At 63.9% G+C, this 27,219-nt stretch overlaps 3 protein-coding genes across 4 annotated transcripts; 1 reads left to right on the forward strand and 2 right to left on the reverse strand.

Annotated features, from left to right (window-relative positions):
* Position 1: 1 nt before the first annotated feature.
* On the reverse strand, positions 2–7,597 carry CHLRE_16g664200v5 (uncharacterized protein). Of its 2 annotated transcripts, none has more exons than XM_043071042.1 (22): positions 7,491–7,597; positions 7,223–7,324; positions 7,067–7,096; positions 6,484–6,648; positions 6,291–6,399; positions 5,957–6,183; positions 5,658–5,788; positions 5,318–5,372; positions 5,059–5,180; positions 4,653–4,771; positions 4,445–4,469; positions 4,248–4,292; positions 4,046–4,088; positions 3,884–3,934; positions 2,812–3,744; positions 2,521–2,645; positions 1,978–2,368; positions 1,679–1,848; positions 1,393–1,551; positions 1,138–1,252; positions 786–876; positions 2–698 (listed from the first exon to the last, which is right to left on the reverse strand). In XM_043071042.1, the coding sequence occupies exons 1-22, from the start codon at positions 7,569–7,571 to the stop codon at positions 397–399; spliced, it is 3,591 nt and encodes a 1,196-aa protein (XP_042915683.1). In that variant the 5' UTR covers positions 7,572–7,597; the 3' UTR covers positions 2–396. The 2 variants fall into 2 exon arrangements, with proteins under 2 accessions (XP_042915683.1, XP_042915684.1); XM_043071041.1 differs by having other exon boundaries at positions 4,629–4,771.
* A 55-nt stretch (positions 7,598–7,652) lies between these two features.
* CHLRE_16g664250v5 (uncharacterized protein) lies at positions 7,653–10,457 on the reverse strand. The gene is made up of 8 exons (XM_001701402.2): positions 10,358–10,457; positions 10,139–10,267; positions 9,722–9,877; positions 9,310–9,544; positions 8,869–9,029; positions 8,535–8,676; positions 8,301–8,401; positions 7,653–8,137 (listed from the first exon to the last, which is right to left on the reverse strand). Exons 1-8 carry the CDS (start codon positions 10,427–10,429, stop codon positions 7,985–7,987), a joined length of 1,149 nt encoding a protein of 382 aa, XP_001701454.1. The 5' UTR covers positions 10,430–10,457; the 3' UTR covers positions 7,653–7,984.
* Positions 10,458–10,617: 160 nt separating this feature from the next.
* CHLRE_16g664301v5 (uncharacterized protein) lies at positions 10,618–27,219 on the forward strand. The gene is made up of 33 exons (XM_043071044.1): positions 10,618–10,841; positions 10,910–11,001; positions 11,091–15,139; positions 15,286–15,406; positions 15,594–15,740; positions 15,849–15,955; positions 16,102–16,299; positions 16,441–16,551; positions 16,708–16,860; positions 16,995–17,223; positions 17,355–17,523; positions 17,664–17,844; positions 17,975–18,120; positions 18,263–18,350; positions 18,454–18,563; positions 18,778–18,988; positions 19,129–19,207; positions 19,319–19,377; positions 19,549–19,729; positions 19,887–19,990; positions 20,113–20,956; positions 21,111–23,200; positions 23,339–23,437; positions 23,547–23,669; positions 23,792–23,887; positions 24,059–24,256; positions 24,397–24,644; positions 24,784–25,053; positions 25,224–25,377; positions 25,591–25,758; positions 25,927–26,040; positions 26,179–26,307; positions 26,527–27,219. The coding sequence occupies exons 3-33, from the start codon at positions 11,222–11,224 to the stop codon at positions 26,785–26,787; spliced, it is 11,106 nt and encodes a 3,701-aa protein (XP_042915685.1). The 5' UTR covers positions 10,618–10,841; positions 10,910–11,001; positions 11,091–11,221; the 3' UTR covers positions 26,788–27,219.

Raw genomic sequence — 27,219 nt, forward strand, 5'->3', positions numbered from 1 at the left:
ATGTCCGCTCCACCCACATGACTCGTACCTAATTCCGCTCCTTTCAACTTCCGCTCAAACCGTATGGCTCCTTCCATGCTACCGCCGTCGCCTTGCAGATCCGTCTCCAGTTATTCGAGCTGTTTGGTTCTGCGATAAGCCGGCTCACTCAGGTCTGCCGCACATGACCCAGCAGCACAGGAATCCTCAGGGCCAGGCCGTGTACACGCACGCCCTAGGTTGCGGCACCACGCGGCCCGCAGCGTGTCCGGGAGACCTGGGGCCATCTCACGGGGTCACCTCCTGGGCGCACTCTCAGTGCACCTACAATAGGCGATGGCCCTGAAAGCCGCAGAACCCATGTTGCACCGGGGCGCCGGCCATCCTTCAAGACGCCGGCCATCCTTCATGCAGCGCTCACACAGGACCGCCATTGACCGGCAGCGGCGCTGCCTCCTGCTTCTTGGGGCCCTCGGCCCCGCCAGGTTTGAAATCCAGCGGCGGGCCCTGGGCTCCCTGCCGGGGCTGCGGCGGTGTCTGAGGCTCCGGCTGCTCCAGCTGTGCGGCAGCTGGCTGGCCCGCTGCTGATTGAGGCTCCGGCGCCACCGCCGCCACCGATTTGCCACTGGCGCCTCCTGAAGGCGTGGGCGGCACAGCACCGGTGCCATTGGGGCCCCCGCTGCTGGCCTCCACCGGCTTTTTCCAGTAGTTGTAGTTGTCTGTGGTGGTTGACAGCAACGATTCAGCAGCCGCAGTACGGGTGTACTCAGTGCTACCCCTTACAGACTCAGTATGCATACACTCACCCAGGAAGAACCGGTTTAGCTTTGCCGCGCCCGGGAACGCCGACGACATGGCGTGCACCAGTGGCAGCGCCACGAAATCGAAGAAGCCGGTCTGGAGGGGCACGGGGCGAGGCAGGGTGACGAAGGCAGCGGGTCGGGACTAGGCCGGGTATGAGCTAGGTGAAGAATGATGGACCAGTGCGCTTAGCATGAAGAACGTGTGTTAAGGAGCGCCAGCAGTCCTAACCAGCCATGCTTTACAAAGTAGTGAACAGATTTTACAAGTACCCCGTCGTGTGCCGTGCATGGCCGTGAGTTTCAAAGTCCCTTGCGCTCCTTGACACTACCTTTGCCCCTCGGCCCCCCCGCGTACCTGGCTCTTGCTGACGCCCACTTTGGTGCGGTCGCAGAGCGGGCTGATGGAGATGCCCAGCTCGCGCTCCTTGTCGCCCTGCAGGAACATCTCCTCCTCCAGCAGCGCCACCCACCTGGAGGAGGAACAGCGGCGAGAGGCGCAGAGTCAGAGCGGCAGACCGACAGCAAAGACAGCCATACCCTGTTCAAGGCCCCCGCATGCTCCGCCCATTCCTGCGGAAAGCCACACACACACCCTGCCCCGCACCCTCACCTCTTGTAGCACTCGAGCTCGCGGCCCAAGTTGCTAATGTCCGCACACTTGAGCGCCACTTGCAGGCTCAGAGACCGCTCCGTGTCGTCCAGGGGCTTGGGTGGCGCCACGGTGTCAGGGCCGCCACTCACCACCACCTCGCGCAGGTCCCCGCTGGACCTAAAAGGCAAGAAGGGGGAAGGAGCATGACGCAGCTGAGCACTAACTGCCAAAAGCGACGAGTACAGCGCAAGGACACGAAAGACCTCAATTCCGCGGAATCCGTACAGCCGCAACCGCAACTTGCCTCCTTTGCAATGTTGGTGTTTTGGTCAACATGGTTCCAGGTGGCTGGGGCGTTGCTGCTGGCTGCGCCTGCTGTTGCTGGGAGTAGGCTGCCAGGCGGTGCACTGTGTTGAAGTGCGACAGGATGGAGAAGTGCTGCTTCATGTCCGTGGCCAGCACCAGTTCGATCACCTGTGGAGGCAACACACCAGGAAGATGTGACCCAGGACAATGCACCTGGCACCACATCTGAAAGCCTGTGAGGACTGCCCGGGCCCTGGGCGAGTGACCCCGACACCCCAGCACTCCCGCAGCGCGCACCTGCTTGCGGAAGGAGCTGCGCTCTGCCGCGCTGAGCGGCGCGAGCAGGCCGAACTCCGGCCGCCGCATGAGCGTGAAGGCGGCGGCGCAGTGGTGGTTCTCCAGCGGCGAGCGGTCGTTGTAGCGCAGCGCGAGCTGGTCCGACGTGTTCACCAGGAAGTCACCGGTGAGGCCGGGGTGGCCAAAGTCGTGGATCACCGCCGCAAAGTACATCGCCAGCAGCCCCAGTTCGTCCAGGTAGTGCACGTGCAGCTGCGCGTTGTGGATGATCACGTGCAGCATCTGAAGCACGTCGGCGGCGTGCGTGGAGTTGTGGTAGGGCGTGTTGACATAGCCAGACTCCACGCAGCGCAGGAAGCGCGCCAGCACAACCGGGTTCAGCTTGAAGCGGCTGCGGGGGCAAGCATGATCATGGGATTCCAGACGATATTGGGGGTGAGGCAAAGGAAGGTCAGTGGCTTCAGCTGCGCCGCAAGCGCCCATGGCGGACCAGCATTTCACAAGGAAAATTGTACCCGGTTAAAGTGTGGTCATCGCTCGTACCGGATGAGGCCAGCTCGTTGAATGATGAAGAAGCCTGTGACGCTCAGCGCATGCCCGTTTGTTGCTTTGGCAACCTCCAGCATGTCGAAGTGCCAGCTGTCCGCCTTGACCAGCAGCCGCTCCACCTGACAACGTACCAGGCAGTTCCACAGCTTCATGGAAACAAACGACCAAAGAACCGGTGCTGCTAGCAGTCCAGCCGTTCTCTAGTTGTGCATGAAGCCGCTGCAGCTGCCGGCACGCGCTCGTTCTTACTAGCAAACGTGTTGCATCGACCAACTGGCCACGTACCTCGTCCGCAATAACGGGCGGCGGGGACGGCTGGGCTGGCGTCGAATTCGCCTCCGCCCCCGGTGCTGACTCGGTGCTGGTCCGTCGCTCCCGGTACTCCCGCGGCCCTAGGCTGTCCCTGCGCTCCTTATTGGCGAACAGGGCCATCCGCCTGCTGCTGCGGTGTCCCTGCGGCGGTGTTCTGCCAGACACTGACCCCGCCCGGTGCGCCAGACCCTCCTCCATCTGCACGTGTGATGCTACTGGCGCCCCCGGCACCGTCAGGCGCAGGCCGTTGGGACTGCCTGCCCCGCCCCCACCCCCGCCGCTGGCAGCCGCACCGTCCGTGCTCGGGTACTGCTGCTGCGATGACGCCACCGACATGATGCTGCTGCGGCGCTTGACGCTCATGCCCGCTGCTGCGAGGAAACCCCGCATGCCGCCACCTGACTGGGCGCGTGTGGGGGCCCCGCTTCCAGCACCACCACCACCGCTGGCCTCCGGCCCATCCCCGATTGCCGCTGCTCCATCCGAGTCCGCGACCAGCGTGAGACCCGAGGCGCTGAAGGTCACCTCTCTCTCCCGCTGGAGCCCCCGCAGTGCGCCCATCACGCCGCCTAGCACGCTGGAACCGCGCGCGAACGCTGGCAGCACGCTCTCAGGGCCGTCGCTGTCCACGTTGCTGGGCACCTGCCGTACGCCGCTAGGCGTCATGGAGAAGCGTCCCATCGCCACGGCTTCGGAGGATACAATGAAAGCCAGCGTGGTCGAGAACAAGTCAAAGGTGCCAGCGTGCGCCTCGTTGGCCGGGTTGCTGTTGCGCTCGACGTCCTCCTCAATGTCCGTGCCGTTGCCAGCTGCGGCCAGGTCCATGTTGAACTGGGCGGGGTCCCAGAGGCCGGAGCGCGGCCCCGCGCCCACCAGCTGCTGCATCAGCGCCTGAGCCACTTCAGCCTGCGCGTTCGTGTGAGCCACAGACATGACCGGGGCGGTGTCAGGAGAAGGAAATGGGAAGATTTACAGAGGGAGCGGTGCCGCCACAGCATCGCAGCAAGGCAGGAGGCACTACGCTAGAATACAGCCCTCCACTTACGTCCAGATTCGCGCCCTTAATGTGGTTCTTGACATCGATTGGCGTGTACAGCTGCAAATAAGTCGAAGGTGCAGGCAGCATCAGCAAGTTTCAAATGGCACCCGCGCAGGCTGACATATGCGCGCAAACAGGGAAGGGCGCCGGCCGTGCTGGGCCACTCACGTCCATATTGCGCAGCAGCGCTGTCCGGATGAACACCACATCACTGCAACAAGAAACGGACAACAACAGCCGTCATGGGGCAGACAGCATCAATGCCGCAGAGACCGTCCCCGCTCTGCGGTACCGCATGGCCACGTGACTCGGCATGACCGCCCACGCGATGGCGTGTTTCATTTTGCCGCGCTCCGCAGCTGCAGCTCACCACAACTCTGGCGTAAAGCCCTCCAGTAGGTCGCTCATCATGTCACTGCGATCAGATAAACAATAAAGCTCTTGCAGATGACGCAACACTGGATCACGATAGGGGCATGCCCCCACACAAGCGCGGCACAGGGTAATGCAGCAGTATCGCGGCAGCCTTCCCGACAGCACGCCCCCCTACAGGCCCCTGCTACTTACAGCAGCAGGTCAGCCGGCGTCTCGCCTGTTGTCATGAAATTGCGCGATTGAGCAAGGCAGCAGTGGTACACGGTTAAGGTCAGTGCTAGTGGTGTTTGGTCTCGCGCCTTCGGCATGCACTTATGACTATTACACCGCCTAGCACACCCCAGTACGCACCGATGGCCTGCAATGACTATTACACCGCCTAGCACACCCCAGTACGCACCGATGGCCTGCAGAGCTGTCCTCCTGTTCCCAATGTTCAGTGAAGAGCCACCGTCCGCGTCCAATTCGCGGATTAAGGACCTGGGCAGGACCGCCTCCAGCAGCTGCTGATGCCGTCGCCTGCACTCAAGGGGTTGTCGCATGTGCGCCATGCGCTGCAGTGCTTAAGATTGTCCGTTCAACTGCTCACGTGGTGCCAGCACCCCCGCATACAGCCAGTCAAAGCCTTGTGTGCACGCAACTGAGGCGTAATATCAGGCGGGCGCGGTGCACAACTGCCTTCCAGTACGCGCTGCTCCACCATGCTTTAATTTCCGCACATCCTCGCCGTCAGTGTGCCTGCTTCAGCTATCACTGGCATTCCTGAGCTCCTGCCCACTTGCCCGCCCGCCCGCTCGCCGCCCCACCTTGACACAAGTGCCAGCAGCAGTGCTCCGGATACCACGAGTGAGAGCACGATGACGCCCGCCAACAGGCCGCCGTACCAGTTCGTGTTCCAGCCATCCTTCGGGGCCACCGCCACCTCCCACTGCGCAAGCATGACAGGCGAGGCAGGAAGTGTCGTTGTGGACGCGCGAGGCACCAAACTAGAGGGCAGCAGTGGCAGCTGCGCGGCCCTAGCAATGCCGACCACCCAAGCCCTATGCCCGTCAGTCTGCGACCAACCTGGGCGTTGGGCAGGGCCACCATGGCCGTCACTGGATCCTTTGGCGGTTCGGCACTGCAGAAACAGCGGGAGCGACCCGGAAACGTTGAGTCTGGGCATGTTGAGAGCGCTTCCCGACAAGGCTCCAAGTCTTCCACGCCACCCTTGACCTACATCACTCCACCTGCACACATAAGCACGCTACACCGGCCCCCGTGCCAAAACTTCTTCCAAAGACGCCGTGACCGCGTGTGGCGCCTGCTACACAGCCCACCAGGCTCTGCCTGTAGCTGTGCCCGCACCACTTTCCGAGGCCTGCGTGGCCACAATGTCCCTTGATGCCGTGAATCCGCCACTAACCTTTCGGCGACGGGCCGCGACCCCTGCGCCGCGCCCACCACCGTGATGCTGTAGCTGTAGCCCATGTGTCGCAGCGACTCCAGCTTTGAGTCCGTGTCGGTCAGAGCATCCACGTCCACGACCACACCGATCTACCACGGTTGGAATGGGAGCAGGCGGGACGGAAAGAATCAGTTGCGTGCTGAAGGGGGTACTGCGGGGCTTCGGGCGGCGCGACGGCCAGGCTTTCTGTAGCCCCATGCTTCACCCTGAGTACCAAGGGGCTGACACAGCCTCGGCTCGCTTCCCGTCACACTCACAAAGCCCCAGAAGAGTCCTGTGCTCGAGTTGTACGTGCATGGCTCGCCACAGGCTGGGTTTGGCAGCGGGTCCGGTACACCAAACGTGGCATTCGGAGCTGAGCCCCGCACGAACACTGGCTGGCGCACAATGACGCCGTAAAAGCCTTGCACTAGGTTTAGCGGCCCCGACAGGGTCATTGTACGGTCCCGAACTGTCTTCAGCGCGCCTTCCTTGTTGCTGGCCGCTGCAAGGGAGTGCGCGAAGGACCGTTAATAGGCACAGATGCTTGCAGCACACAGAGCTTGTCAGTAGCAGGAATCATCCATGTGACAAACGAAGCCATAAACCTACATGTAAAAAGATTGAGTCCAATCGCGTTTTCATTTCCGTTCAGCGGATATACGCTTCGGATCACGCCACTGGGCTGCAGCTGGAGCGCCCGGATGGAGTTGTTGGGGGCCTGTTGGTGGGCATCAAGCAAGTCAGGCGTGTGTTCATTCATCGCCAGCTCGCGTCTGGTGCGCGCTCGTCATGCCCCCCCCACCTGTGCCAGCATCGCGGGCGCCAATCCCTGGAATAAAGGTTCCACTGCGCTCCATCGAGAATCGTATTGTACCACGGCCGCCGCCAAAAGTGCTGGTGCGATCGCGGTGCTCAGCTGCTGGCGAAGCCAAACCGCCACGTCCAGCGCCATAATGGCGCCCCGCTCCTGTGAACAGCGGATGCGAGTTGGGCTTCAATAAAATCCACGGGCGAATTGCGAGATCCCAGAACGGAACAGTCCATACGCAGGGGACATGGGGCCGCACCAGGACCAGGACCGTATTCCTATCTGCCTATCCGTGGGTGTGACGTGTCACGCACGCAGGGTACCGCACGTCTTGGCCGCGGACTCGACCTCAAACGCGCCACGGAGAGAACAGATGCGCAGTTGCCCATTCCCAACATGTGCCCAGGCTAACAACGACTGACCCCTGCCAAAACGCTTGCGGCCGGTCAAGACTTCCTGGGACGCCTGAGGCGACTTCGCACTCGGAGTCCGGAGTCCTGACGCCGGTTTTCGTCCGACGCCGCACCGGTCTTCCGCTATTGGTGTCACCAACGCATCCTAGTAACCAACAACTTACCCTGTTGGCATCCACCTGAGCATTCCGCACCTACAGGTAAGCGCAAATGTGTTAGTACAAAGTCGAGCCAGCAACCTTCCATAGTATCGCACGTTGACACCACATGCTTAGATAGTGCAATTACATGTTCCGGGCTGCCAAGACGCGTCCACCTACCGTTGTAAGCGACCAAACTCCAATCCCAAGCGTGAGGGCAAATGCTATAAATGGAAGAAGGAGCGTGCTAATGGGATACCGCAAGATAATTCGAAACGTGGCCTGCGATGAAGAAAGAATAAATGCAGCCGTGAAAGCCAGCCCCGTTGGGACGATACTGCTCAGTAGAATGTTGGCAGTCGGGAGCAAAACAGCCGCGAGAGCGTGGCTCCAGGAAGTTGGCCCTTAAGTAAATTAGCAGAATGTCTGGAGCAAAACGGCCGCTCACCAGGACCTCCGCTTGGGCAAACTTCAACCAATACTTGATGCCTAGCCTGTTTCGGGGCCGGCGATGAAAGGCCTCATCCATTCTCGGTCCCGCCTCGCCAGCCGAACGACTTCTTGGGTCGCCCCGACCTAACTCTTTCGTTTCATGTGTTTTTTGCCGCGTGACATGTGAAAGTTACAGCGTATTATTTAAGTCACTACCGGTTGTAGCGAAGGTGTTTGTTAGAACCCATCCTGTGACGGGCGCCGCATGGCATCCCCCCAGCTGGACTCATGTTTGTAGGGCCGCACCGCATGGACTTCAAGCCACATGTAACATGCTCATGCCACGGTACCACCTGGCATCAAACTACGTGGAGTGTGTCTCTATCCCGCTTCCAAAACCGGGGGCGCGGCATAGCTACACGGCAAAATACCTGCCATGCGCGCTACACCACGCTACACCTACATAGTGCGATCCGTAGCGACAAGGCCACGCCCAAGCACCGCAGCAGCTTAGGAGACGAAGGCAAGCGAGCGATCCGTTTCGCGAGGCGCCAAGTCCATGCTCTCCAGGTACTCCTTGCTGTGGAACTTGGACAGATGTCTATGGCCACCGTCGCACAGCAGCGTCACGATGGTGTGACCGGGTCCCATCGCCCTAGCCGCCTGTCGGGATCCCGTCATGGGCACAGCGGCTGGTTACTTCGTTAGCAACATAACAGGGGCACACACGCACACACACGCATACACATCTTAAACTTACCGCTTGTGGTGACCTAACACGGCCCCGGAGGAGACCACAAGCGGTGAGTTCAATATCATAGCGCACCTTGACAGCGCCGACGCAATTCATGGCGGCTGAGGAGCCCACCCACAGGCCCTCGTTCCGCAGCAGGTACGCCGCCATCTCCACAGCCTCCCTGTCCGTGCCTGCAACCGTGGCCACATCAGTCATTGCCATGACCGCGAGATCGGTAGTAGTATACCGAGTTGTGAGCAGGGACGGCAGACATGCGTCAGCCACGACTGCTTTCTTCTTGAGGCGCCTCTGCTAGTAACCCACCCCGGAACGCGTCATCGATTAGGGCGCGGTTGAAGTTGGCAGTAAGACGGTTGATGCCGATGCCCTCTGTGATGGTGTCGAACGGGTTCTTAAGCCGCTTGCCCTCCGCCTCCTCCGACGTGTACATGACACCACGCTTCACCTGTGTGCGTGAGCGCCACGCGGTGAGCTCCACCCTTGCGTTAGCATGCATGGCCCCATTAGGTCCTCCCCATCCTTGTACTCCACCAAAAAGGGGTTCGTCCCAACGGCGATCCCGGTGCTGCTGCCTGACAGCCCAGTCCACCGGGCTTGATCAAGGCCCCAGACCTACCCTGTTCAGCCCCAGACCTACCTTGTTGAACAGGGAGCTGCCAGGGGGGTCCACCAGGAACACCCGTACACGAGGGTTGCGGGCCTTGAGTGCGGTGGACACGCCGGCAACGGTGCCGCCCGTGCCCGCGCCCGACACGAAGGCATGCACGCGCCCCTGCGTCTGTTGCCATATTTCCTCCCCTGTTGGCACAAACGCAAGCAGCGAAAGAGCAACACAAATATGTGAACATGTGCAGACCTCGTCCCCGGGTTCATCATACAGCAACGAGCAACAGGACGCGCACGCGGATACATTAAAACTCATGCGTAACAATCCGCAGTCTCGCGCCGCACTCCCTCAGTCCCTACCCACCTACGCACACGTACCCGTCTTATTTGCCGTCTGCTTGGGGTATGGGCTCCAGCTGCACCCTACGGGACCTCGCCAACCTGCCTAAACCCTGTCACATCGCACACGTACCCGTCTTGAGGTGTGCGCGGAAGTTGGCCTCGTTCTCGAACTGGTCTGCGAACAGGGCCCCCGGCGTTGACGCCGCCTCCCGCCGTGCCACGTTGACGGGGTGCTCCGGGTGCACAATGGACACGGGCCGCACGCGCCGCACGGAGGCGCCGTAAGCCTGGATCATGTTGGCCTTCTCGATGGCCGCATCGTCCGGCATGGTGATGGAGCAGCGGCAGCCGTACGCCGCCGCCACCTGGGGCGGGGAGGCGCCGAGGAAGGGATTGAGAGTAGGCGTGGACAGGCGAGGTACGGAGTGGCTTGACGGCATGCGGCATGGCGCGCCACCGACAACGCACAGCCATCGAGGAGGCAAAAAGTTGCATGCACTTATGTTGTATACTGGATGCCCCCCCTTTGGTGTGGCACATACCATGGCTAGTGACACGCCGGTGCTGCCCGCTGTGCCCTCCGTAATGAGCCCTCCGGGCCGCAACCGACCGTCCGCCAACGCCTCAGACACAATCTGCAGCGCCACCCGATCCTTCACGCTGCCTCCTGGGTTCAGCATCTCTGCCTTGACCCAGATCTGTGGCGGTTGGGAGCCGCAGACCGGCGGTAGCGGGTTAGGAGACAAAAAGCCAGCCACTGCGTGTTATAGCCATTGTGCGGGAATGCACTGTGCGTTGCCCCACGCATACATGCATGCACACGGTAGCCCAAACCATCTCCAACCCGGATATAGGATTTTGACAAGGGTTCAGATTTCCCTAACCGCTGGAGCGCGGTGCGCCTGCGCCCGTGCATCCGTGTGGCCACGGCCTGGTGGTATCGGACCCTTGACACGCACCTCGCACCCGGTCTCCTCCGATAGGCTGGCGACCCGCACCAGGGGCGTGTTCCCAATAAGGTCCAGCACTCCCTGCCGGACTGTCCCTCCTGTTTGACGCTTTCGTGGCTCAAGCAGCCACCAACAGAGCTGCGCGCGACAACATTCTTGCAATCAGGCTCCACACTCATGTTGAATAATGGAGAGTATGAATGAACCGTACTGCATGCATATACTTACGGCTGCACCAGTCCCCGCAGCAAGCGCAAGTGCCAGCACCGCGCCGACCATCGGAGAGGCCCGCCCCTGCATCCTTGTGGCTTGTTGATATTATAATAGCATCATCTAAAACAGATAAGTTGTACAGTGGAAAAGTAGTGACAATAAGGCGCTTCCATTCATGGGAGGTTCACGCCACGCTCAGCACGCCGAAGGACGAGCGCGCGCGAAGGCTCCATATAGTATCCCAGCTTCTGCTCGATTGCTGTAACGCGCTTTTAATGTCCCACTGCCAAATGTCGCTGCTCAGCTGTCGAGTAAACGACGTTTCCATGATATATTTCATGTTCATTTAGGCCCCCCTTTACTCGCGCGTCTGTGACGGTGTATATCCTATGAACCGTATTAGGCGATGGCAGTAAAGTCGGGCCATGGAAGGCGGTGCTGGAGCGGATTCGGGGGAGCCTGGCCACCAAAGTCGGGGCAGGTCGCGAAAAGGCAGTAGGTGAGCGTTATCTCGGTTGAGAAGAGTGCTATGTGAAACAGGAATGATAAAGGCTGCAACTGTCGCAGGTCCGGGCGACGGAGCCGAAGCAGCTCCCAGCAAGCACGGAGCACCTTGCGGGCCCTGCTTCTTGATGCCGACAACTCCGACGGCACCCCAGGCAGGTCATCATGGTGGGAACCAAGTCAACCCACCGTCATGCAACTTAGCGGCTCAGTCCCACGGCCTCTCCTTTGCATACTGTTGCAGGCCAGGATGGCAGCGGTGTAGCCGGCACGCGTGTGGATCCACCTATGGCAGGACGCGACGCAAATGATGGAAGGGTGTTAGCAGAGGCCAAGGTCGACGCGGCAGCAGCCCTTCAGTTTCCGGCGGGCCATATGGCCATGCAAGCAGCCCACGACCCAGCTAGCGTGGGAATGCTGCCCGATGCCTTGGGCGCGGCGCGCATGCCGCCGCCCCGACTATCAGCAGCAAGCTTTGTCAGCTTTGTTGCAGCAACGCCGGCCGGCAGCTCGCTGATTGAAGGGGACGGGGACGGGGACGGTATTCCCGCTACGCCCACAGAAGAGCTGAACCTGGGAGCTCTCGCTGGCTTGCGCGGTATAGCGCAGGGGCTTGCCGAGGCAGCACTGCGCGAGCCGCAGCCCGTGCTTCCAGACGATGCTAACGCCATGATGGGTGGGCTGGCGCAGGTGGGCACAGTTGCTCCACTGACGGAAGCACTGTTGCAGCAACAGCAGCAGGAACAGCGGGAGCAGCACCAGCACCCTGGTGGTGACCTTCTGGCGCGGCTGCTGGCGTCGAGCTCAGAGGAGGAGCAGCGGCTGCAGGGCGGGGGCGCAAATCGCGACGCCCATGGCACTGACCAGCACGTGGAGGGCAACCTAGCTCTAAATGAGCAGCCGCCGCACGCAGCCAGAATTGTCGATGTGCCCCATGTCGGCGGCGTCCGGGTGTGCAGCTCTGCAGGCGCGTCTAGCCCAGGGTGCAAAGCTGGGCAGCCGGAGCCGGAGCCGAGAGCAAACGCTATGGCTAAGGGCCCGGCGCTCGGAGATGGTGCTGGTACCAGCCCATTCGTCCCGGAGCGACTTGGCAGCGGGCGCCCAGCCACGGACGTTGCAGCTGGCGCTGACGGAAGTGCCGCTGCTGGCGCCGGCCAGCGGGCCCCTCCAGCAAGATGTAGTGCCGTATGTGTCCCCGGGGTTCGGCAGGGCGGCACCTGCTCACCCGCTGTGCAGCGGCGAGCAGGCGCAATAGGCCGGAGCGGCGTCACATATGAGCCGCTGCCTCTGCAGCCATCCAAGGGCAGTCCGCAACCAGGCCACCTGCCAACGGCACCGGGGTCGGGTCGGGGTCCTGGTAGCGGATCGGCATCCAAGCCCGGCGGGGAGTCCATTGGAGGTGCGGGATACGGCTGCAGCAAGCTGACAAGTGGAGGCGGCAGCGGCACTTGCAGCGACAGTGTGCACACGTCGCGTGCGAAGCTCAGTCTGGCCAGCAAGCTGCTGGCGTACTCCGGCAATCCATCAGTCAGCCCCCTCGGCATGGAGTTCCCCTCGCGCGTCAGTTCCGTCGCGGTCCCGCAGCTGCAGTTCGCCCCCAGCACAGGAGGGAGGCCGACATGCGCCGCGGGGCCAGCGGTGGTTAACAGTGCGCAGAAGTCCCACATGGTCAGCGGCGCCCATGCTGGTGCCGCGGCGGGTCAGGCACCTGCTGCGCATCAGTTGATGGTGACGGCGGCTCCCAGCAATGTGGATGGCGCGGCGGCGCATGCCGGCATGTTGCCTGGCGGTGCGGCGTTTGCAGGTGCCACCGCTGCAACCGCCGCCACTCTGTCAGTGGGCTGGGACCACCGCACGCCGGCGTGCCAACCCGTCAAGGGCTTGTTAGCTGCTGCGGCCGCGAAAGCAGCGGCAGCGAGCGGCGCGCCGAGCAGTGCCAACAGCACGCCCTTTGATGACGAAATGCTAGCAGCCCTAGATTCCCTGGAGCGACGCGTGACGGCAGCTACGGGGCAGGCGGATGTAGACGCGGGTGCAGGCGGGAGTGCCACAGCACATGGGTCGGACCAAGTGGCTAACCCAAATCCTTCCAGCGTCGGCGGCGGGCCTGTTCAGACTGCATTGGAGCTTCTGGACAAGCAGCAGGGCAGGCCGGCGCAGCAGCAGGAGCCTGCATGGGGTGGCTTTCCAAGGCTCAACCAGCCGGGGCGGCCAGCGTGGCAGCAGCAAGACGCTTACCCCCAGGCGCGATCCGAGCACCAGCCGCAACACCAGCCGCAGCATGTGCAACCAGGGCACGGTGGCAGCCGTCATGAGCAGCAGGGCATGCAGCCTGAGCTGATGGGGCTGCCCCAGCAGGCAAGCCACGGCGGCGCACCAGCAGATTTGGGCGCGGGTGCGTCGGGTGGGGGCCGCACTCCAGAACTGCCAATCCACACAGCATATGCTCAGCCGCAACCGCAGGGCGGGAACGCCAGCGCGGCTGATGTGACAGCTCAGAAGGCCGGTTCAACGGGCCCGACACCCGAGATGGAGTCGGGTGGGCTCTTTGCTGCGCTGGATGCTTTGGAGGAGAGGCACCGGTTGGCTGAGGTGGGGGCGGCAGCGGTCGTGGCAGCCGCAGCCGCAGCCGCAGCACCCGACGGTGATGGCCAGCAGGGCCAGGCACGAGCAGCCTCGCCGCGCCTTGCCGCGGCTGGAAGAGCCGACCACCAGCAGCCTGGCGCAGCCTCCGCGGGCAGCAGGCGTATCGACGGCGAGTCTCCGTTGCCAGTCAAGCAGTTGGCATTCACTCCCTTGCACGTCAGGCACGCACAGCAGCAGGAGGCGCAGCAGGCCAGGCCGCCAGAGCGGCCGCAAGGATACAACCCTTACCTGCCGCCCCAGCACCCCGACCAGGGCAAGGCCCTCGCTAATGACCGGCCGCAATCTGAACAGGAGCAGCGGCCGGCGGTGTCCGGGCCGCCACAGCAACAGCTGCATGTATCCTCTTATGGGCTGCAAGGTGGCTCGGGGCAGCCATCGGCCCCCAACCCAATTCAAGAAGCTGGAGTACGGCCTCTTACTGGGGTCCAGCCGGGCGGACAGCACGCTCAGGCTCCAGGACAAGCGGGCGCTTCTGCTCTGGGTCTGCCGCCCCGGCCTCCCAGCGCCCAGACAAACCGGGCAGCGCCTCAGCACCTGCAGCAGCAGCGCCGGCAGGAGGCCTTCCAACATGCGCACCCACCTGCTGGGTACTCGTGTGGACCGCCACCGGCACTGCAGCAGCAGCTGCAGCAGCAACCCCAGCAGCAACAGAAGCAACAGCACTTTCACCACCACCAGCCACAACAGCTGGCTTCCATGGCAATGCAGCAGCCGCTGCAACAGCCGTTTCACCCGCCTGGACACGTAAGTGCACCGCCGCCGCAGCCCATGCAGCAGCAGCCCATGCTGCAGCAGCAGCCACCGCATCCTCACGCCACTAGTCACCAGCTGGGTCAGGCTCGTAGCCTTGCAGGGGACCAGCATGGGCATGAGCGGCAGCCACATGAGGACAACGCGCACGGGCAGCAGCCATCTTGTAACCCGGCAAGCGCGGCCGCTGCACCCGTCTCAACTTTCATGGCAGGCGTTAGCGGGCCTGGTACGGGGCTTCCAGGCCCCACAGGACACACAAATGTCACAGGGCCGGAGCCAGGCCCAAGGCCTGGGGCTGTGGCCGAGGCGGGAGCAGGCACATCTTCCCATGATGTTGGCCAATCTACAGCTCAGCCTGCCGCCCCGCCTGCGGCCCCGCTTGCAGCACCGCCGGTGGCTCCGCTGGCTCCTGAGGTTGACAACGGCAGCAGCGATGATGACGATGACGCAGAAGCGTACGCGGCGGCGCTGACGCAGCGCGCTGTGGTGGAGGGTCAGTTGCGCCAGCGCCGGCGCTCAATCGCACTCGATGGCCACACGCCACGCGGCGCAGCTGGTGGCAGCCAGGTCGGCTCCGGCAATCTGGCAGCGTCGCTGGCAGCGGTCGCCAGTGGCGCAGGCAGCGCAGCGGGTGGGACGCCGAAGGCGCGTGGTGGCGAAGCCGGCGCGGCGTCCACTCCTGAGAAACGCTCTCCGGGCCCCAGCCCCAATCGCACAGCTGTCGATCCCGGGCTCGAGCAGGAGGGGCCGGCGGCTGGAGCGGGAGCGGGTGCGACGCCGTCAGCTCAGCCACCACCCGCACCGCCGCGGCAGCTGGAGGCCTACCTGCCGGAGCCGTTGTGCCAAGCCTACTACGACCGCAGCGGGCGGCAGTTTGACCTGTATGAGTGGCAGGTGCGCACCCGTCTGTATGCACGCGACCATCCATGTCCTGTACTCGAGATGATGGGTACACGTGAGAAGCGCAGGTCCTGCTAGATCACAGCACTCAATTAAACCGGACGGTTTCCATGCATGCTGCTCGGGCGTTGGCCGCACAGGCGGAGTGCTTGTGCCAGATGGGGGTTCTCATGGGGCGCAACCTGGTCTACTGTGCGCCCACCAGCGGCGGCAAGTCCATGGTGGCGGAGATGCTGGGCATACGCCGGCTACTGACCACGGGTGAGGCATGCTTTCGGCGCCGGGAGAGCGTGAGCATGGGAGCGCTGGCTCACGCAAATGGTATTGTTGCAGCGTGCGTGGCTAGATGGGCGCTCATGGGTTGGCACCTGACCTCCAGCCCATACAGCCTGACACGCACACACGCACACACACACACACACACACACACACCGCCCCTCGCCCGCAGGCAAGCCCTTCATGCTGGTGCTGCCCTTCGTGGCGCTGTGCGCGGAGAAGGCGGACGCGCTGCAGGCGCTGCTGGCGCCCATCAACCGCACCGTCAACAGCGCGTACGGCGGCCAGACCAGCGGCAAGATCATCCAGCCGGGCGTAGGTCAGTCCTTGGCCGCCCTAACCGCCTAGCTGCACGTGGAGCTTTGTTGCGGTGCTACAATGCGTTCGTTGCTGGCCTAGATCAGTTGTCCTTTGCCTTTATGCACAGGCGCGATTGTGGCCACCATTGAGAAAGCCAACATGCTGGTCAACGCCATGCTGGAGGAAGAGACGCTGGGCGAGCTGTCGGCCGTCATTGTGGATGAGCTGCACATGGTGTGCAGATCGTTTGGGCGCACAGCAGCATCGTGCTGAATCCGGCACCGTGCTTGGCGGTTACAGTCGATAGTGCATGTTTGCCCATTTGCCGACTCCGCGTTACGGTGCTGCGGTGCCCAACCTGCTCTCGGTTACATGCACAGGTGGGGGAGGAGGAGCGGGGCTACCTTCTGGAGCTGCTGCTCACCAAGCTGCGCTTCGCCACCTCCGCCGCCGCCACCGCCAACAGCGCGCTCTCATCGCCGGGCGGCGGCGGCGGGCCGAACGGTATGACAGAGGTGGAGGAGCCACCATTTGACTGGACAACAGTGGGGCCGGCCTACCAGCGCGACGGGCTGCAGGTGCGGGGACAGGCAGGCGCCGACTCGTGTAGGCAGGAATCAGTTGAAATGAAGTACTTCTTGCGTGACCTAGTCCTTTGTGGCCAAGTTGGGGTTTGTGGCACCTTTTCATGAACACAGCGTGCTATGCTGGCGTCGCAGGTGATCGGCATGAGCGCCACCATGCCCAACGTGGACGTGGTGGCGCGCTGGCTGGACGCCGCGCTGTACATCACCGACTTCAGGCCGGTGCAGTTGCAGGAGTACGTCAAGGTACGTAGGGCGGGTGCAGCACCCTGCCAGAGCTAGCGCTGGACCGGCTGCATCGCTGCCCTGTGCGACGCGGCGCTACTCTTGTCGCATCTTGGATGGTACGGCGCCAGTCTCGTGCCACACGCTGCTGACATCAGCTGCGGTATCTGGGTGCAGGTGGGGCGGCGCATCATGGATGGCTCCGGCGCGCTGGTGCGCGAGCTGGCTCCGGACAAGGGCTGGGAGGACAAGGACACGGACCACGTGGCGCTGCTGACACAGGAGACCGTGCGGGAGGGGCACTCGGTGCTTATCTTCTGTGCCTCCAAGGTGCGCACATAAACTCCCTTTGCCTCCTTGGTGCGCGCTGGATGGCACCACCCGCGTGACCTTGCACTATTCGGCCACCGCGTCACCTCCGCTCTGCAACACACTGCATGTGCAATCATGCTTTGTCTCAACAGTTCTGGTGCGAAAAGGTGGCGGAGCATGTTGCGCGGCTGGTGGCCATCGCGCAGCGTGACCCGCCGCCCAACGCCGCGGCAGCGGCCGGCAAAGACCCGGACGGCGGGGTAAGCCCGGCGGCGGCGCGCAACGCCCGCGACACGTACGTGCAAGAGCTGCGGCGGCTGTCGGGTGGCGACCCCACCCTGCCCGACCTGGTGGCGCGGGGCGTGGCGTACCACCATGCGGGTAGGCACGGCACGCAGTACAAAACGGTTGGAGCAACTCAAAACCACCTGTATAGCAGCCAGGATGGCTACGGGCGCAGCTTACCAGGCCACATCACCTGGGAAATCCCCTTGTTGACTCTGCACCCACAGGCCTGTCCAACGAAGAACGCGACCTCATCGAGGCCGCCTACAAGGCCGGCGCCATCTCGGTGCTCACAGCCACGTCCACGTTGGCGGCGGGCGTCAACCTGCCCGCGCGGCGCGTCATCTTCCGCCACACCTACATCGGCAAGCAGGACAACCCCATCGACGCCACCAAGTGAGCTGTGTGCCGTGCACCTGGCGCAGGCCGCCCCTGCTCTACGCCCTCACTACCGCACACTGCTTTGCAGCCCACCAGGCCTACACAGCCAGCCAAGCAAGCAGAAACCGTGCGGTTGCATAAACCATTACCCACAGGTACCGCCAGATGTCAGGGCGTGCGGGGCGAGCTGGCATTGACACGGCCGGCGAGTCCTTTATCATTTGCGAGAAGAACCGGCCGGTGGCGCCGCTGCTGGCGCTGATGCAGCAGAAGGCCAACCCCATTGCCAGCTGCCTGACCGAGGCGCGCAAGGGCATGAAGCGGGCAGTGCTGGAGGTGAGGCCCGGCGCCTAAGGCACGCACGCCCATCAACCTGCATAGCGCATGCGGAGGATTCTGGCTGCGAGCTGCCACGTGCTCTCCTCCCACGACTGAATTGGGTGAACGTATTGCGCATGGTTTGCAGGTGGTGGCGTCCGGCGCCGTGAGCAGTGGCACGGACGTGAAGCGCTTCATCGCCTGCACGCTCATCCACGCGCAGCACGGCTTCGGGGCGGTTGCCAAGGCCACTATCGCCGCGCTGCACTGGCTCAAGGACAACGGCTTCATCAGGTCAGGCCTCGGCACAAGCACGTTTCTCTCGGCATCCTTGCGCGCTCCATGCCCTACAGCTTTTGTGCTGGTTGCAGGTTGTGCGGTGAGTCCATTGCAGAATGCAGCTGACACGCCCGCTACCTGATCGATACGGCCGCAGGGTGGACGAGGCGACATTGAACTGGGGCCCCACGCCCTTTGGCAAGGCCACCCTCGCCAGCTCCATGCCGCCCGAGGAGGCTCTGGTGGTAGGCGTTTCGGTGTGGGAGGGTATGGCACGCAGGCTGCGGCATAACTGCGCCTGAAGCCGCTTCACCTGCTAACAGTTGCTATGGTTTTGTTGCCCTGCAGGTGCGGGCGGACCTGGAGCGGGCGCGCATGTCGTTGGTGTTGGCCACCGACCTGCACGTCACCTACCTGGTCACGCCCATCAAGGAGGACCTGCGCGTGGACTGGGAGATGTGAGTGCACACCCGCATTTGCCTGCCTTCTTCCTGCGGGCTGCTGGGGTGCGCGCTCTCACATGCCTTGGGCGCCATTGCAAGTCTGAGCCCACGGCCATGGCCCAGTTCTCGGCCCAGCCAGCGGGGGCAGAAGCCTGCAAGAATGGGAGTAACACCTCCCACCACGCTGCTTCGCCCCTCCCCTCATACCTGCTCCCCATTCGGCCCGCAGCTACTTCCACTGGTTCGAAAAGCTGTCCAAGGTGGACGCGCGGGTGGCGGAGCTGGTGGGTGTGGTGCCCGGCTACCTGGTCAAGTTACGGCAGGGCCACCGCGGCGCACGCAGCGGCGCCGCCGGGGCGGCCGTCACCGCCGACTCGGAGAAGGAGCGCATCGCGCGGCGCTTCTTCGCGGCCATGGTGCTGAACGACCTCATCCAGGAGGTGCGAGCGATGGGGCCGCGTTGCACCTGGGCAAGAACCTGGCTGATTGATGCATGGCATGACTGAGGGCGGTTACAGGGTTGCAGGGCCATCATCTTGGCGTCAGGTGGCTTGCATGTGTGTTTTGGCCACGCGCACAGGTGCCGCTTAAGGAGGTGGCTGAGAAGTACGGCCTGGGCAAGGAGAAGGGGCCGCTGGAGGGCTTGCAGGAGCGCGCGGGTGAGCATGTGTTGCAGTACGCTGGGCCCTCGCAAGGTGTGCAGATAAAGAAGAGCATAGGGCCGGGGTTGTTGGGTTAAGGACGACGCATCTTGATGCCTTGACTTGCAGGGCGCTTCTCTGCTATGGTGGCCGCCTTCTGTGAGCGCCTCGGTTGGTCGGACATGGAGGTAGGCAGGGTCTCTGGGCACCTGGCGGGCGTGCGCCTGACCTCTCCGGGCCAGCCATGTGCGGCAGCCGCGACCAGGCCATGGCCTTTCACCCGGGGCCCTGATGCAAGCACTTACCGTATGTTTCATAGGAAACCCTGACTCCCGTCCGAGCGCACGTGCACCCGGCAGGTGATTATCGCCAAGTTCCAGAGCCGTGTGTGGTATGGCGTGCGGCCCGAGGTGGTGGCGCTGACGGAGATCCCCTACGTCAAGGGCCACCGCGCGCGGCTGCTGTTCAAGGCGGGGCTGCGCATGCCGGAGGCGGTGGCGGCCTGCGAGTTTGACCGGCTGCTGGAGATCCTGTCAGCAGGTGTGTGGTAGCTAGCTGCATGACGTTACAGGACGCATGTGCCCCCAACGGCCGAGGGCAAGGGTGGGTTGCTGTATGTTCTCATCTGTTGAAAGGTGCCATGGAGGCTTGGAAAGCAGCTTAAAAGTGTGCGTCCCTTGCCTGCTTCCATGCACAGGCGGCGGCGCCAAGAACCCGGAGCAGGAGGAGCAGCAGCGCAAGACGGAGCGCCGCGCCGCGCGCATGATCCTGCAGGGAGCCAAGGACCTAGTCAACCAAAAGGTTGGCTGTCGGTTTACAGGCTGAGAATGTGGTTATGAAATCGGGCCGCCCTGCCGGCGCCGGTTCCGGCAATGCGCTGATGCCAACTGTCTTTGCCATCCACACCTCATACCAACGCACAGGTCCAGGAGCTCAAGCAGCAGGCGCGCGCGCTCCGGGCGGCGCTGGACCCCAGAGCGTCACAGGAGCACTCCGCTCCCATCGACCCCTCGCTGGCGCCGCCAAGGCCACCAGCGCAGGAGGGCTCGGACGCCAGGCGGCCAGGTGCCGGCGGCTCCACCTCAGGCGCCGAGCGCTCCCCAGGAGCCGCCGGCGGGGCGGCGGGCAGCAAGCTGACAGCACGGGCTGCCCACATGGCAGCCAATGCCCAGGCCGGCGACCCAGATGGAGCCGCCCACAGCGCTCCAGCTAAAGGAGGGCGTGAGAAGGACGGGCTCGAGAACGCCGAGGCACGACATGCATGCGCCGAGGCCTCCGCCGCGGGCCCGCATTCGGACGGAGCAGCTGGGGGCGCGAGGCAGCAGCCTGACCAAGCTCAGGAGCAGTCCACGACGCCGTCGCGTCCGCCAAAGCAGCCTCGGACGGGCCGGTCGCCGCCTGAGCGCATGCAGGTCGGGGGCTTGGGGGTAATGGCGGGGACGGCAGAGCCAGGACCGCTGGCCTCTGTGCCAGCGCCGCCTGCAGCTGCCTCACCCGGCAAGCTACCGGTGGCAAGTGCCTTGCCAGGCACCAGCGCCGCGACTGCACCAGGCGCTATGGGGCGTGCGGGAACGCACAGCGCATCAGCTGTCTCAGCTGTAGGCGTGCCAGCACCGGTCGCATCAGGGATAGCAAGTGGACCTGTGGCCGCGCCACCCGCGGCCGCAAATGCGGCATGCGCCCAGCACGCAAAGCGCTCTGCTGCTGGGGGAGATGCGCGCAGGGCCGACGGGGAGCATGACGCAAAGCGCGTCCGCGTCGACTCAGGTGCATGGGAGAGCGGGGTTGGCAACGGCTGACACTCCGAATGTCAAGAGCTGTGCAGTGCAATAGCCGAGGGTTGCATATGTGTTTTAGGTTAACTCTTGCTCGTGTTATGTCCTTTGTCCTCAACACATAACGCCCCACAAATGTTCATCAGGTGGACACGGGCAGCAACAGCCAGGGCGGCCGCCTTGGCCCCCGGACGGTCAGCAGCAGTGGCAGGAGCTCGCTGCACATCCGCAGCAGAGTACTCATCAGCAGCAGGGTTCTAATCAGCCGCAACAGCGATTGCACTTGTACCATCAACCACAACACCAACACGCAGGGCAGCAACGCTCCGAGCAGCCGCAGCAGCATTACCCATACCAACCGCAACACCAACAGCAGCAACAGCAACAGTACGCGCAACAGCAGCAGCATCACCACCACCAATACCCACACCAGCAGAACCCGCAGATGTTGCAGCAAGCGCAGCCCCAGTATGCTCGACAGCAGCCACAGCAGCAGCAGTGGCAAACAGGCGGAGGCCAGGGCTCACGTGCCAATGTCGGACCGCCAAATGGAACGCTGGCACGGCCCTGCGGGCCGCCCCCCCCGACAGCGCAAGCAACAGCGGCCGGGCCTTGGTTAGGCGCTGGTCCCGGGCCCCCACCTGGGGCCCCTGGATTCCAGCAGGGGCATGCGGCTGGGGACATGAGGCCCCCCAGCCACGGGCCACCACAGCAGCTGCAAGGGCCACCGCTGCCGCAGGGGTTGCGGCCGCCACAGCCTCAGCAACTGAATCAGCAACCGCCGCTGCCGCCACCGCCGCAGCAGGCGCAGTACCAGCACCAGCAGCAGTACGGACACGCCACAGGTGGCAGCACGTATCCATCTGGCCCAAATGGCGCCGCGTGCTACCAGCCTGGCGCTCCCCAACAACTACCGCAGCCAGTGAACCCCTACCTGCCACCTGGCCAGCCGCAGCACCCACAGCTCGCCGCAGCGCCCTCGGTGCTGGAGCCGTCACACCATCCCCCGCCGCCGCCTCACCCGCAGCTGCCATCACTTGCTGACAAGCGGAAGCTCATGTCGCCAGCGAGGCAGGGCGCCAGGGTCACAAGCCCAGGGCGCACGGGCCGCTCGCCAGGTCGCTGGCCGGGTCGCAGCCCGGGCCGCGGTGGCGCCGCAGCGTCTCCTCGGGGCGCGGGCCAAGGCGGGCTGGAGTCGGCACAGCAGCATTCTGGCGCTGGGGCCGCCGCAGCTGGCGCCGCTCCAGTGGGCGGCGGCGCCAGCGCCGGCCCGAACGGGGACGAGTCGTATCTGCACGCGGTGCAGTCGCAGGTGCCCATGCTGCGCGTGCCGGGCTTCACCGTCCTGAAGTCGGCGGGCGAGGTGGCCGCGGCCTGCGAGCAGCTGCGGCGCGTCGGCGTGTGGGCCTTTGCACTCGACTTTGCTGAGGGGGGCACGACAGCGGCTCCCGCCGGCGCCAACACCAACCTGCAGCTGCCGAGCGTGCCGCAAGTGGCGCTGGGCCGCGGCATCGCCACCAACAGTGTGGGGCTGCCACAGCACTTTGAGCTGGAGCCGCTACCTGCCGGCGGTTGCGGGCCGGCGGCGTCAGCGGGTGGCATGCCGACGTTTGCGCTTGGGGAGGCCGCCGCCTCGGTCACGGGCCGGCTGGAGGGCATTGCCTTGTGTGCGGCCGATGGCTGCGCCGTGTACATCCCTCTGGCTGCCACGGTGGCGCTTCCTGGCGCCGAGGGAGGCAGCAGCGGTGGTGGGGCTGGAGGCGCACCGGCAGCGGTGGAGAAGGCGGCGCGAGAGGCAGAGGCGGTGTGGTTGGAGGTGCGGCAGCTGCTGGCACACAAGCAATCTACCAAGGTGACCTTCGAGCTCAAGAGCCAGCTGCTGATGGCCCGTGCCGCCATACAGGCCGCTACTGCCACAACTTCCAAAGCAGCCATTGCCGGCTCAGGGGACCGGACCGCACCCGACACTTGGGCCGGTGCGGGCGGCAGCCGCGCGGGCTCAGCGGCGGGCGCTTTCACAGCTGCACTTGCGGCATGTGACGCCTCTGGCCAAGCTGCTGGGTTACCTATGTCTAAGGCGGCAGCAGCGGAAGCCGGCATGGGCGCAGCCGCAGCCGCTGCAGCTGCGGCTGCTGCTGGTGGGGGTGGCGGCGGGGCGCTGCCGCCACTGTACGTGGCGGACCCCGTGGTGGATGTGCGCATACTCCTCTGGATGCTGAACCCGGATGACCCTATAGTGAGTGCCGCACCCAGAAGTCGTGGACTTGTTGCCTCCGTGTCTATGGCTGACCATGCCCTTGTAAAGAGGGCGTAGATGCTTGCACCGCCCTTACATTCTTCATTTTCTAGTATCATCCGTGCATGTCGCCTGCAGAACATGCCGCGTGGCAAGTCGGGCAAGCTGTCGCTGACCAAGGGCCTGGAGGAGCGGATGAAGATGCCCGAGGTGTGCGGCTCCACCGCCCACACAAAGGTACAGCTCCCGCATCCCAAGCCAGCTTGTGTAACCTCTAAACCCAACTTCTTCACCTGTATAACCAACTTCCTGCTGCCTTCCACGTCTCGGCAACCTCGACCACCAGGCACTGGGTGTACTCAACTGCGCGGGGGTGGTGGTGCGGCAGCTGCCCACACGCCAGGCGGACGCATGTCGCCGCGCGGCCATGGTGCGGCGCATCTACATAGACAAGCTGCCACGGCTGCAGGTGAGCAGCGACTGGGCCCATACACATACATTTGCACGGTATCATCTGTTGCGGCGCCCACCTAGTCCAAGTCCTATCAGCCCTTCAACTCTTCAATCTTCTCCCGCCGCCACTCCCGCCAGTCTGAGGGGCTGTTGCGGCCGCTGCTGGAGCTGGAGATGCCGCTGGTGCGCATCCTGGCGCGCATGGAGGGCGAGGGCATCGCGCTGGCACCGCAGGTGCGGTCGCGGCAGCAAATTCAGCCTATAAAAAGGCGCCCTTCCACCAGAACGTTCTCGGAACTAGGACGCCTGCCACTCACGCCGGCAATACTACCAACACCGATGTACCACAAACCACCAATCCCACAACTGGAAAAGCCTTCATCTGATGTTTTCTTCCCACTACAGGTGCTGAAGGACCAGCGCGGCCCGCTGGAGGCCCGGCTGCGGCAGCTGGCGGCCAAGGCGCACCTGGCCGCAGGCATGACGTTTGACCTCAACAGCCCCAAGGACGTGTCCGAGGTCCTCTTCCAGCACCTCAACCTGCCGCCGCCGCCCTGCGCCTTCAGCAACCAGAACCAGCGCCACCCCTCCACCAAGAAAGAGGTGAGGGCGTAGCGGCCACTGAACGCTTGTGGGGTGGGTGTGGGGCGCTAGATTGGACACGTCGCGCGTCGCTTTGTCCGCACCACGACTTCAATGCTGATCCAGGGGATGCTGCTGTGTGTTATCGCTTCGCTCGTCAGGTTCTGGAGGAGCTGGAGGAGAGCACGCACCACCCCATCATCCGACTGCTGCTGGACTACCGCACGCTGCACAAGTTGCTGACCGGCTTCGTGGAGACGCTGTACCACACAGCCAAGGGGCAGTGGCAGCGCCAGCAGCACGAGCTGGAGCGGTGCCAGGGTCAGGGGCAGCAGCCTCAGAGAGGCGGCGCCGCAACCGGTGGCGCGGTAAAGCCTGGCGGCCCCGGGCCCGTGCCAGACGTGATCAGGTGCGCGGGACCTACCTTGCCCTCACCTCCCCGCTCACGATGTCGCCCACAACCGCCCACCCATGCCCTGCCATTCGCTCCTCAGCCGCATTTGCTCCTCGCGCCCTTGCCTGCGCACCTTGCGCCCCGCTGCCTGCAGGCTGTGTGGCACCTGGCTGCACACCAGCACCGCCACCGGGCGCCTGGCCATGGATGAGCCCAACCTGCAAACCGTGCCGCGGCCAGTGGAGTACACCTTCATGGCTAGTCAGCTCAGCCAGGCCTCCGCCGGCACACCGCCAGCGGCAGGAGCGGACGGGGCCGAGCTGAAGCTGCTGCCAGGCGAGGAACGAGGAGGAGGAGCCGGAGAGGGCGGCCGCAGCGTGACGCTACACTTCAACCTCCGCAGCGCGTTTGTGGCGCCGCCAGGGTGAGTGCTTTGCAAGTGCAGGATGTCCAGTGGTGTTTCATGCCAGGCATACTTTGTTGGCTTGACACTTGCCCCTCCCCAGTCCTGGGTCTTGGTTTAGTTGGAATCCGAACAAACTAATTGGGCTTCGAGTGAACTAACCCCGCCCACTTTCGCGCGCTCCCCCTCAGCTACATGGTGTTGGCAGCCGACTACAAACAGATCGAGCTGCGGCTCATGGCGCACTTCTCCAGCGACGCGGCGCTGTGTGCGCTGCTGCGCAACCCGGCGCAGGATCCCTTCATCCTGCTGGCCGCGGAGTGGAAGAAGGTGCCGGTGGAGCAGGTATGCGCATTTTCATTGCAAGACAAGGGAAGGATGTGTATACATGTGTTGTTGCTCACCGGCGCATACCACCTGGCCCCTCTGGATCTTGATGGCTCATGGCAGACCCTTTTGCATGTGGATTGCGGAGCTGTAGGGCTAGCAGCCTCACGGCTGTGCAGCGGGGCATGACATGGTGCGTTGCGGCGCCGCGCTGCCACCACACGTTTGCAGGTGACTCCGGAGGTGCGGGTGCAGGCCAAGCGGCTGGCTTACGGCATGCTGTACGGCATGGGCACCAACACGCTGGCGCAGGAGCTGGGCGTGTCGGTGGCGGAGGCAGGCGAGCTGTCCGACAACTTCCGCCGCGCCATACCCAGCGTGGATCGTTGGATGCGCGAGGTGGGCGGCTGGCGGAAGGACAGGACAGGTGTAGGGGAAACAAGGCGGCTGGGGGCCGATGGCTGAAGGCAGGGCACGCGGTATGCGTGCTGTGGAGCCCCGTTGCAGTTAGCATGACACTGCACTGGCGTGTGTGCTGGTGTGTTGCGCTGCATCCGGCGGTCGCAGGTAGTAGAGGCAGTGCGCAGCTGCGGATACACCACGACGCTGATGGGCCGGCGGCGCTACTACTCGCGGATCAACGAGCGGGCCAGCAAGGACGCGCGCAGCGCCCGAGCCCAGGTAGGCACCATTGCCTTCCCCCTCCGTGCTTTCACGACGCCACCATCGCTCGTGCATCGCATGATCCCGCCCCGTGTTCCCAACGCTGCTGTCGCCTGGACGGTGCCCGGCTGTTTGGATCCGTGTGCTGCCTTATAGGCGGAGCGGCAGGCGGTGAACACGGTGTGCCAGGGCAGCGCCGCGGACCTGATCAAGGCAGCCATGGTGACGCTGCAGCGGCGGCTGGAGGCGGAGGGCCTGGCGCCGCACGTGCGCATGGTGCTCATGGTGCGTGCGGGAGGGCCCTAGGCGCGCGCATGGCTGCTTGCGACGCATCGAACACATGTATGGGTGTTCTGCAGGGTACCCTTCAGCGCGAGCCGCAACCTTGCTGGCTCTTCCGCGCCTCCGTGGAGCCAAGCGCAACCTGGGTCTGGTTCTCATCACCCCTCTATTGGCTGCTGTCATGTCGCGTTACTTCTGCCCGGCCCGGCCCTCCCCGCTCAGGTTCACGATGAGCTGGTGTTTGAGGTGGCGGAGCAGCTGCTGCCGGCCGCCGCGCGGCTGGTGCAGGCGGTGCTGGAGGGCGAGGTGGCGCTGAGCGTGCCGCTGCCCGTCAAGCTGAGCGCGGGGCCGTCCTGGGGCCAGCTGCGAGACTACGAGCCGCCGCCAGTGCCGCCGTTGCCGCACCAGCAGCAGGAGCAGCAGCAGCAGGACCAGCAGCAGCAGCAGTCGGCACTGGGAGCGCCGCCTCCTGTCTGGCGGTAGAGCGTCAGCTAGCGGTAGCAAAGACGCGGCCCGTGATGTGGAGGCTGTATCAGTACAGGAGTAGTTGACGTGACCACGTGTATGTTTCAATGTCATACAGAAGGGTGCCTGGATCCAGTGATCAACAGCATGATTAAACTTGCAGGATGTCTGCAGGTTGCCGCCAGGCGGGTTGACGGTGTTACGGTACTAGTTTTGAGCTTGCCTCGAGAATCGCGTCTGTACAGGAGGGCTGCAGGGACTTGAGGGCAGATACCGCACAGCCATGTGGCCATGGAGTGACGGCCTCGACAGGGCGCTCGGGCACTGTATCAGGCTGCAGCATGAGTATTATTAGCCGCCCAGAGGCAGCTCCGTGAGGCAGCTCAGCTGATGCGTGAAAGAGCCAGGGACACTGGAGAGGAGGGACGACGGAGGATGGCGGCTAAGTTG

Source organism: Chlamydomonas reinhardtii, chromosome 16 (genome assembly GCF_000002595.2).
Source record: "Chlamydomonas reinhardtii strain CC-503 cw92 mt+ chromosome 16, whole genome shotgun sequence".
NCBI classification, from domain to species: domain Eukaryota; kingdom Viridiplantae; phylum Chlorophyta; class Chlorophyceae; order Chlamydomonadales; family Chlamydomonadaceae; genus Chlamydomonas; species Chlamydomonas reinhardtii.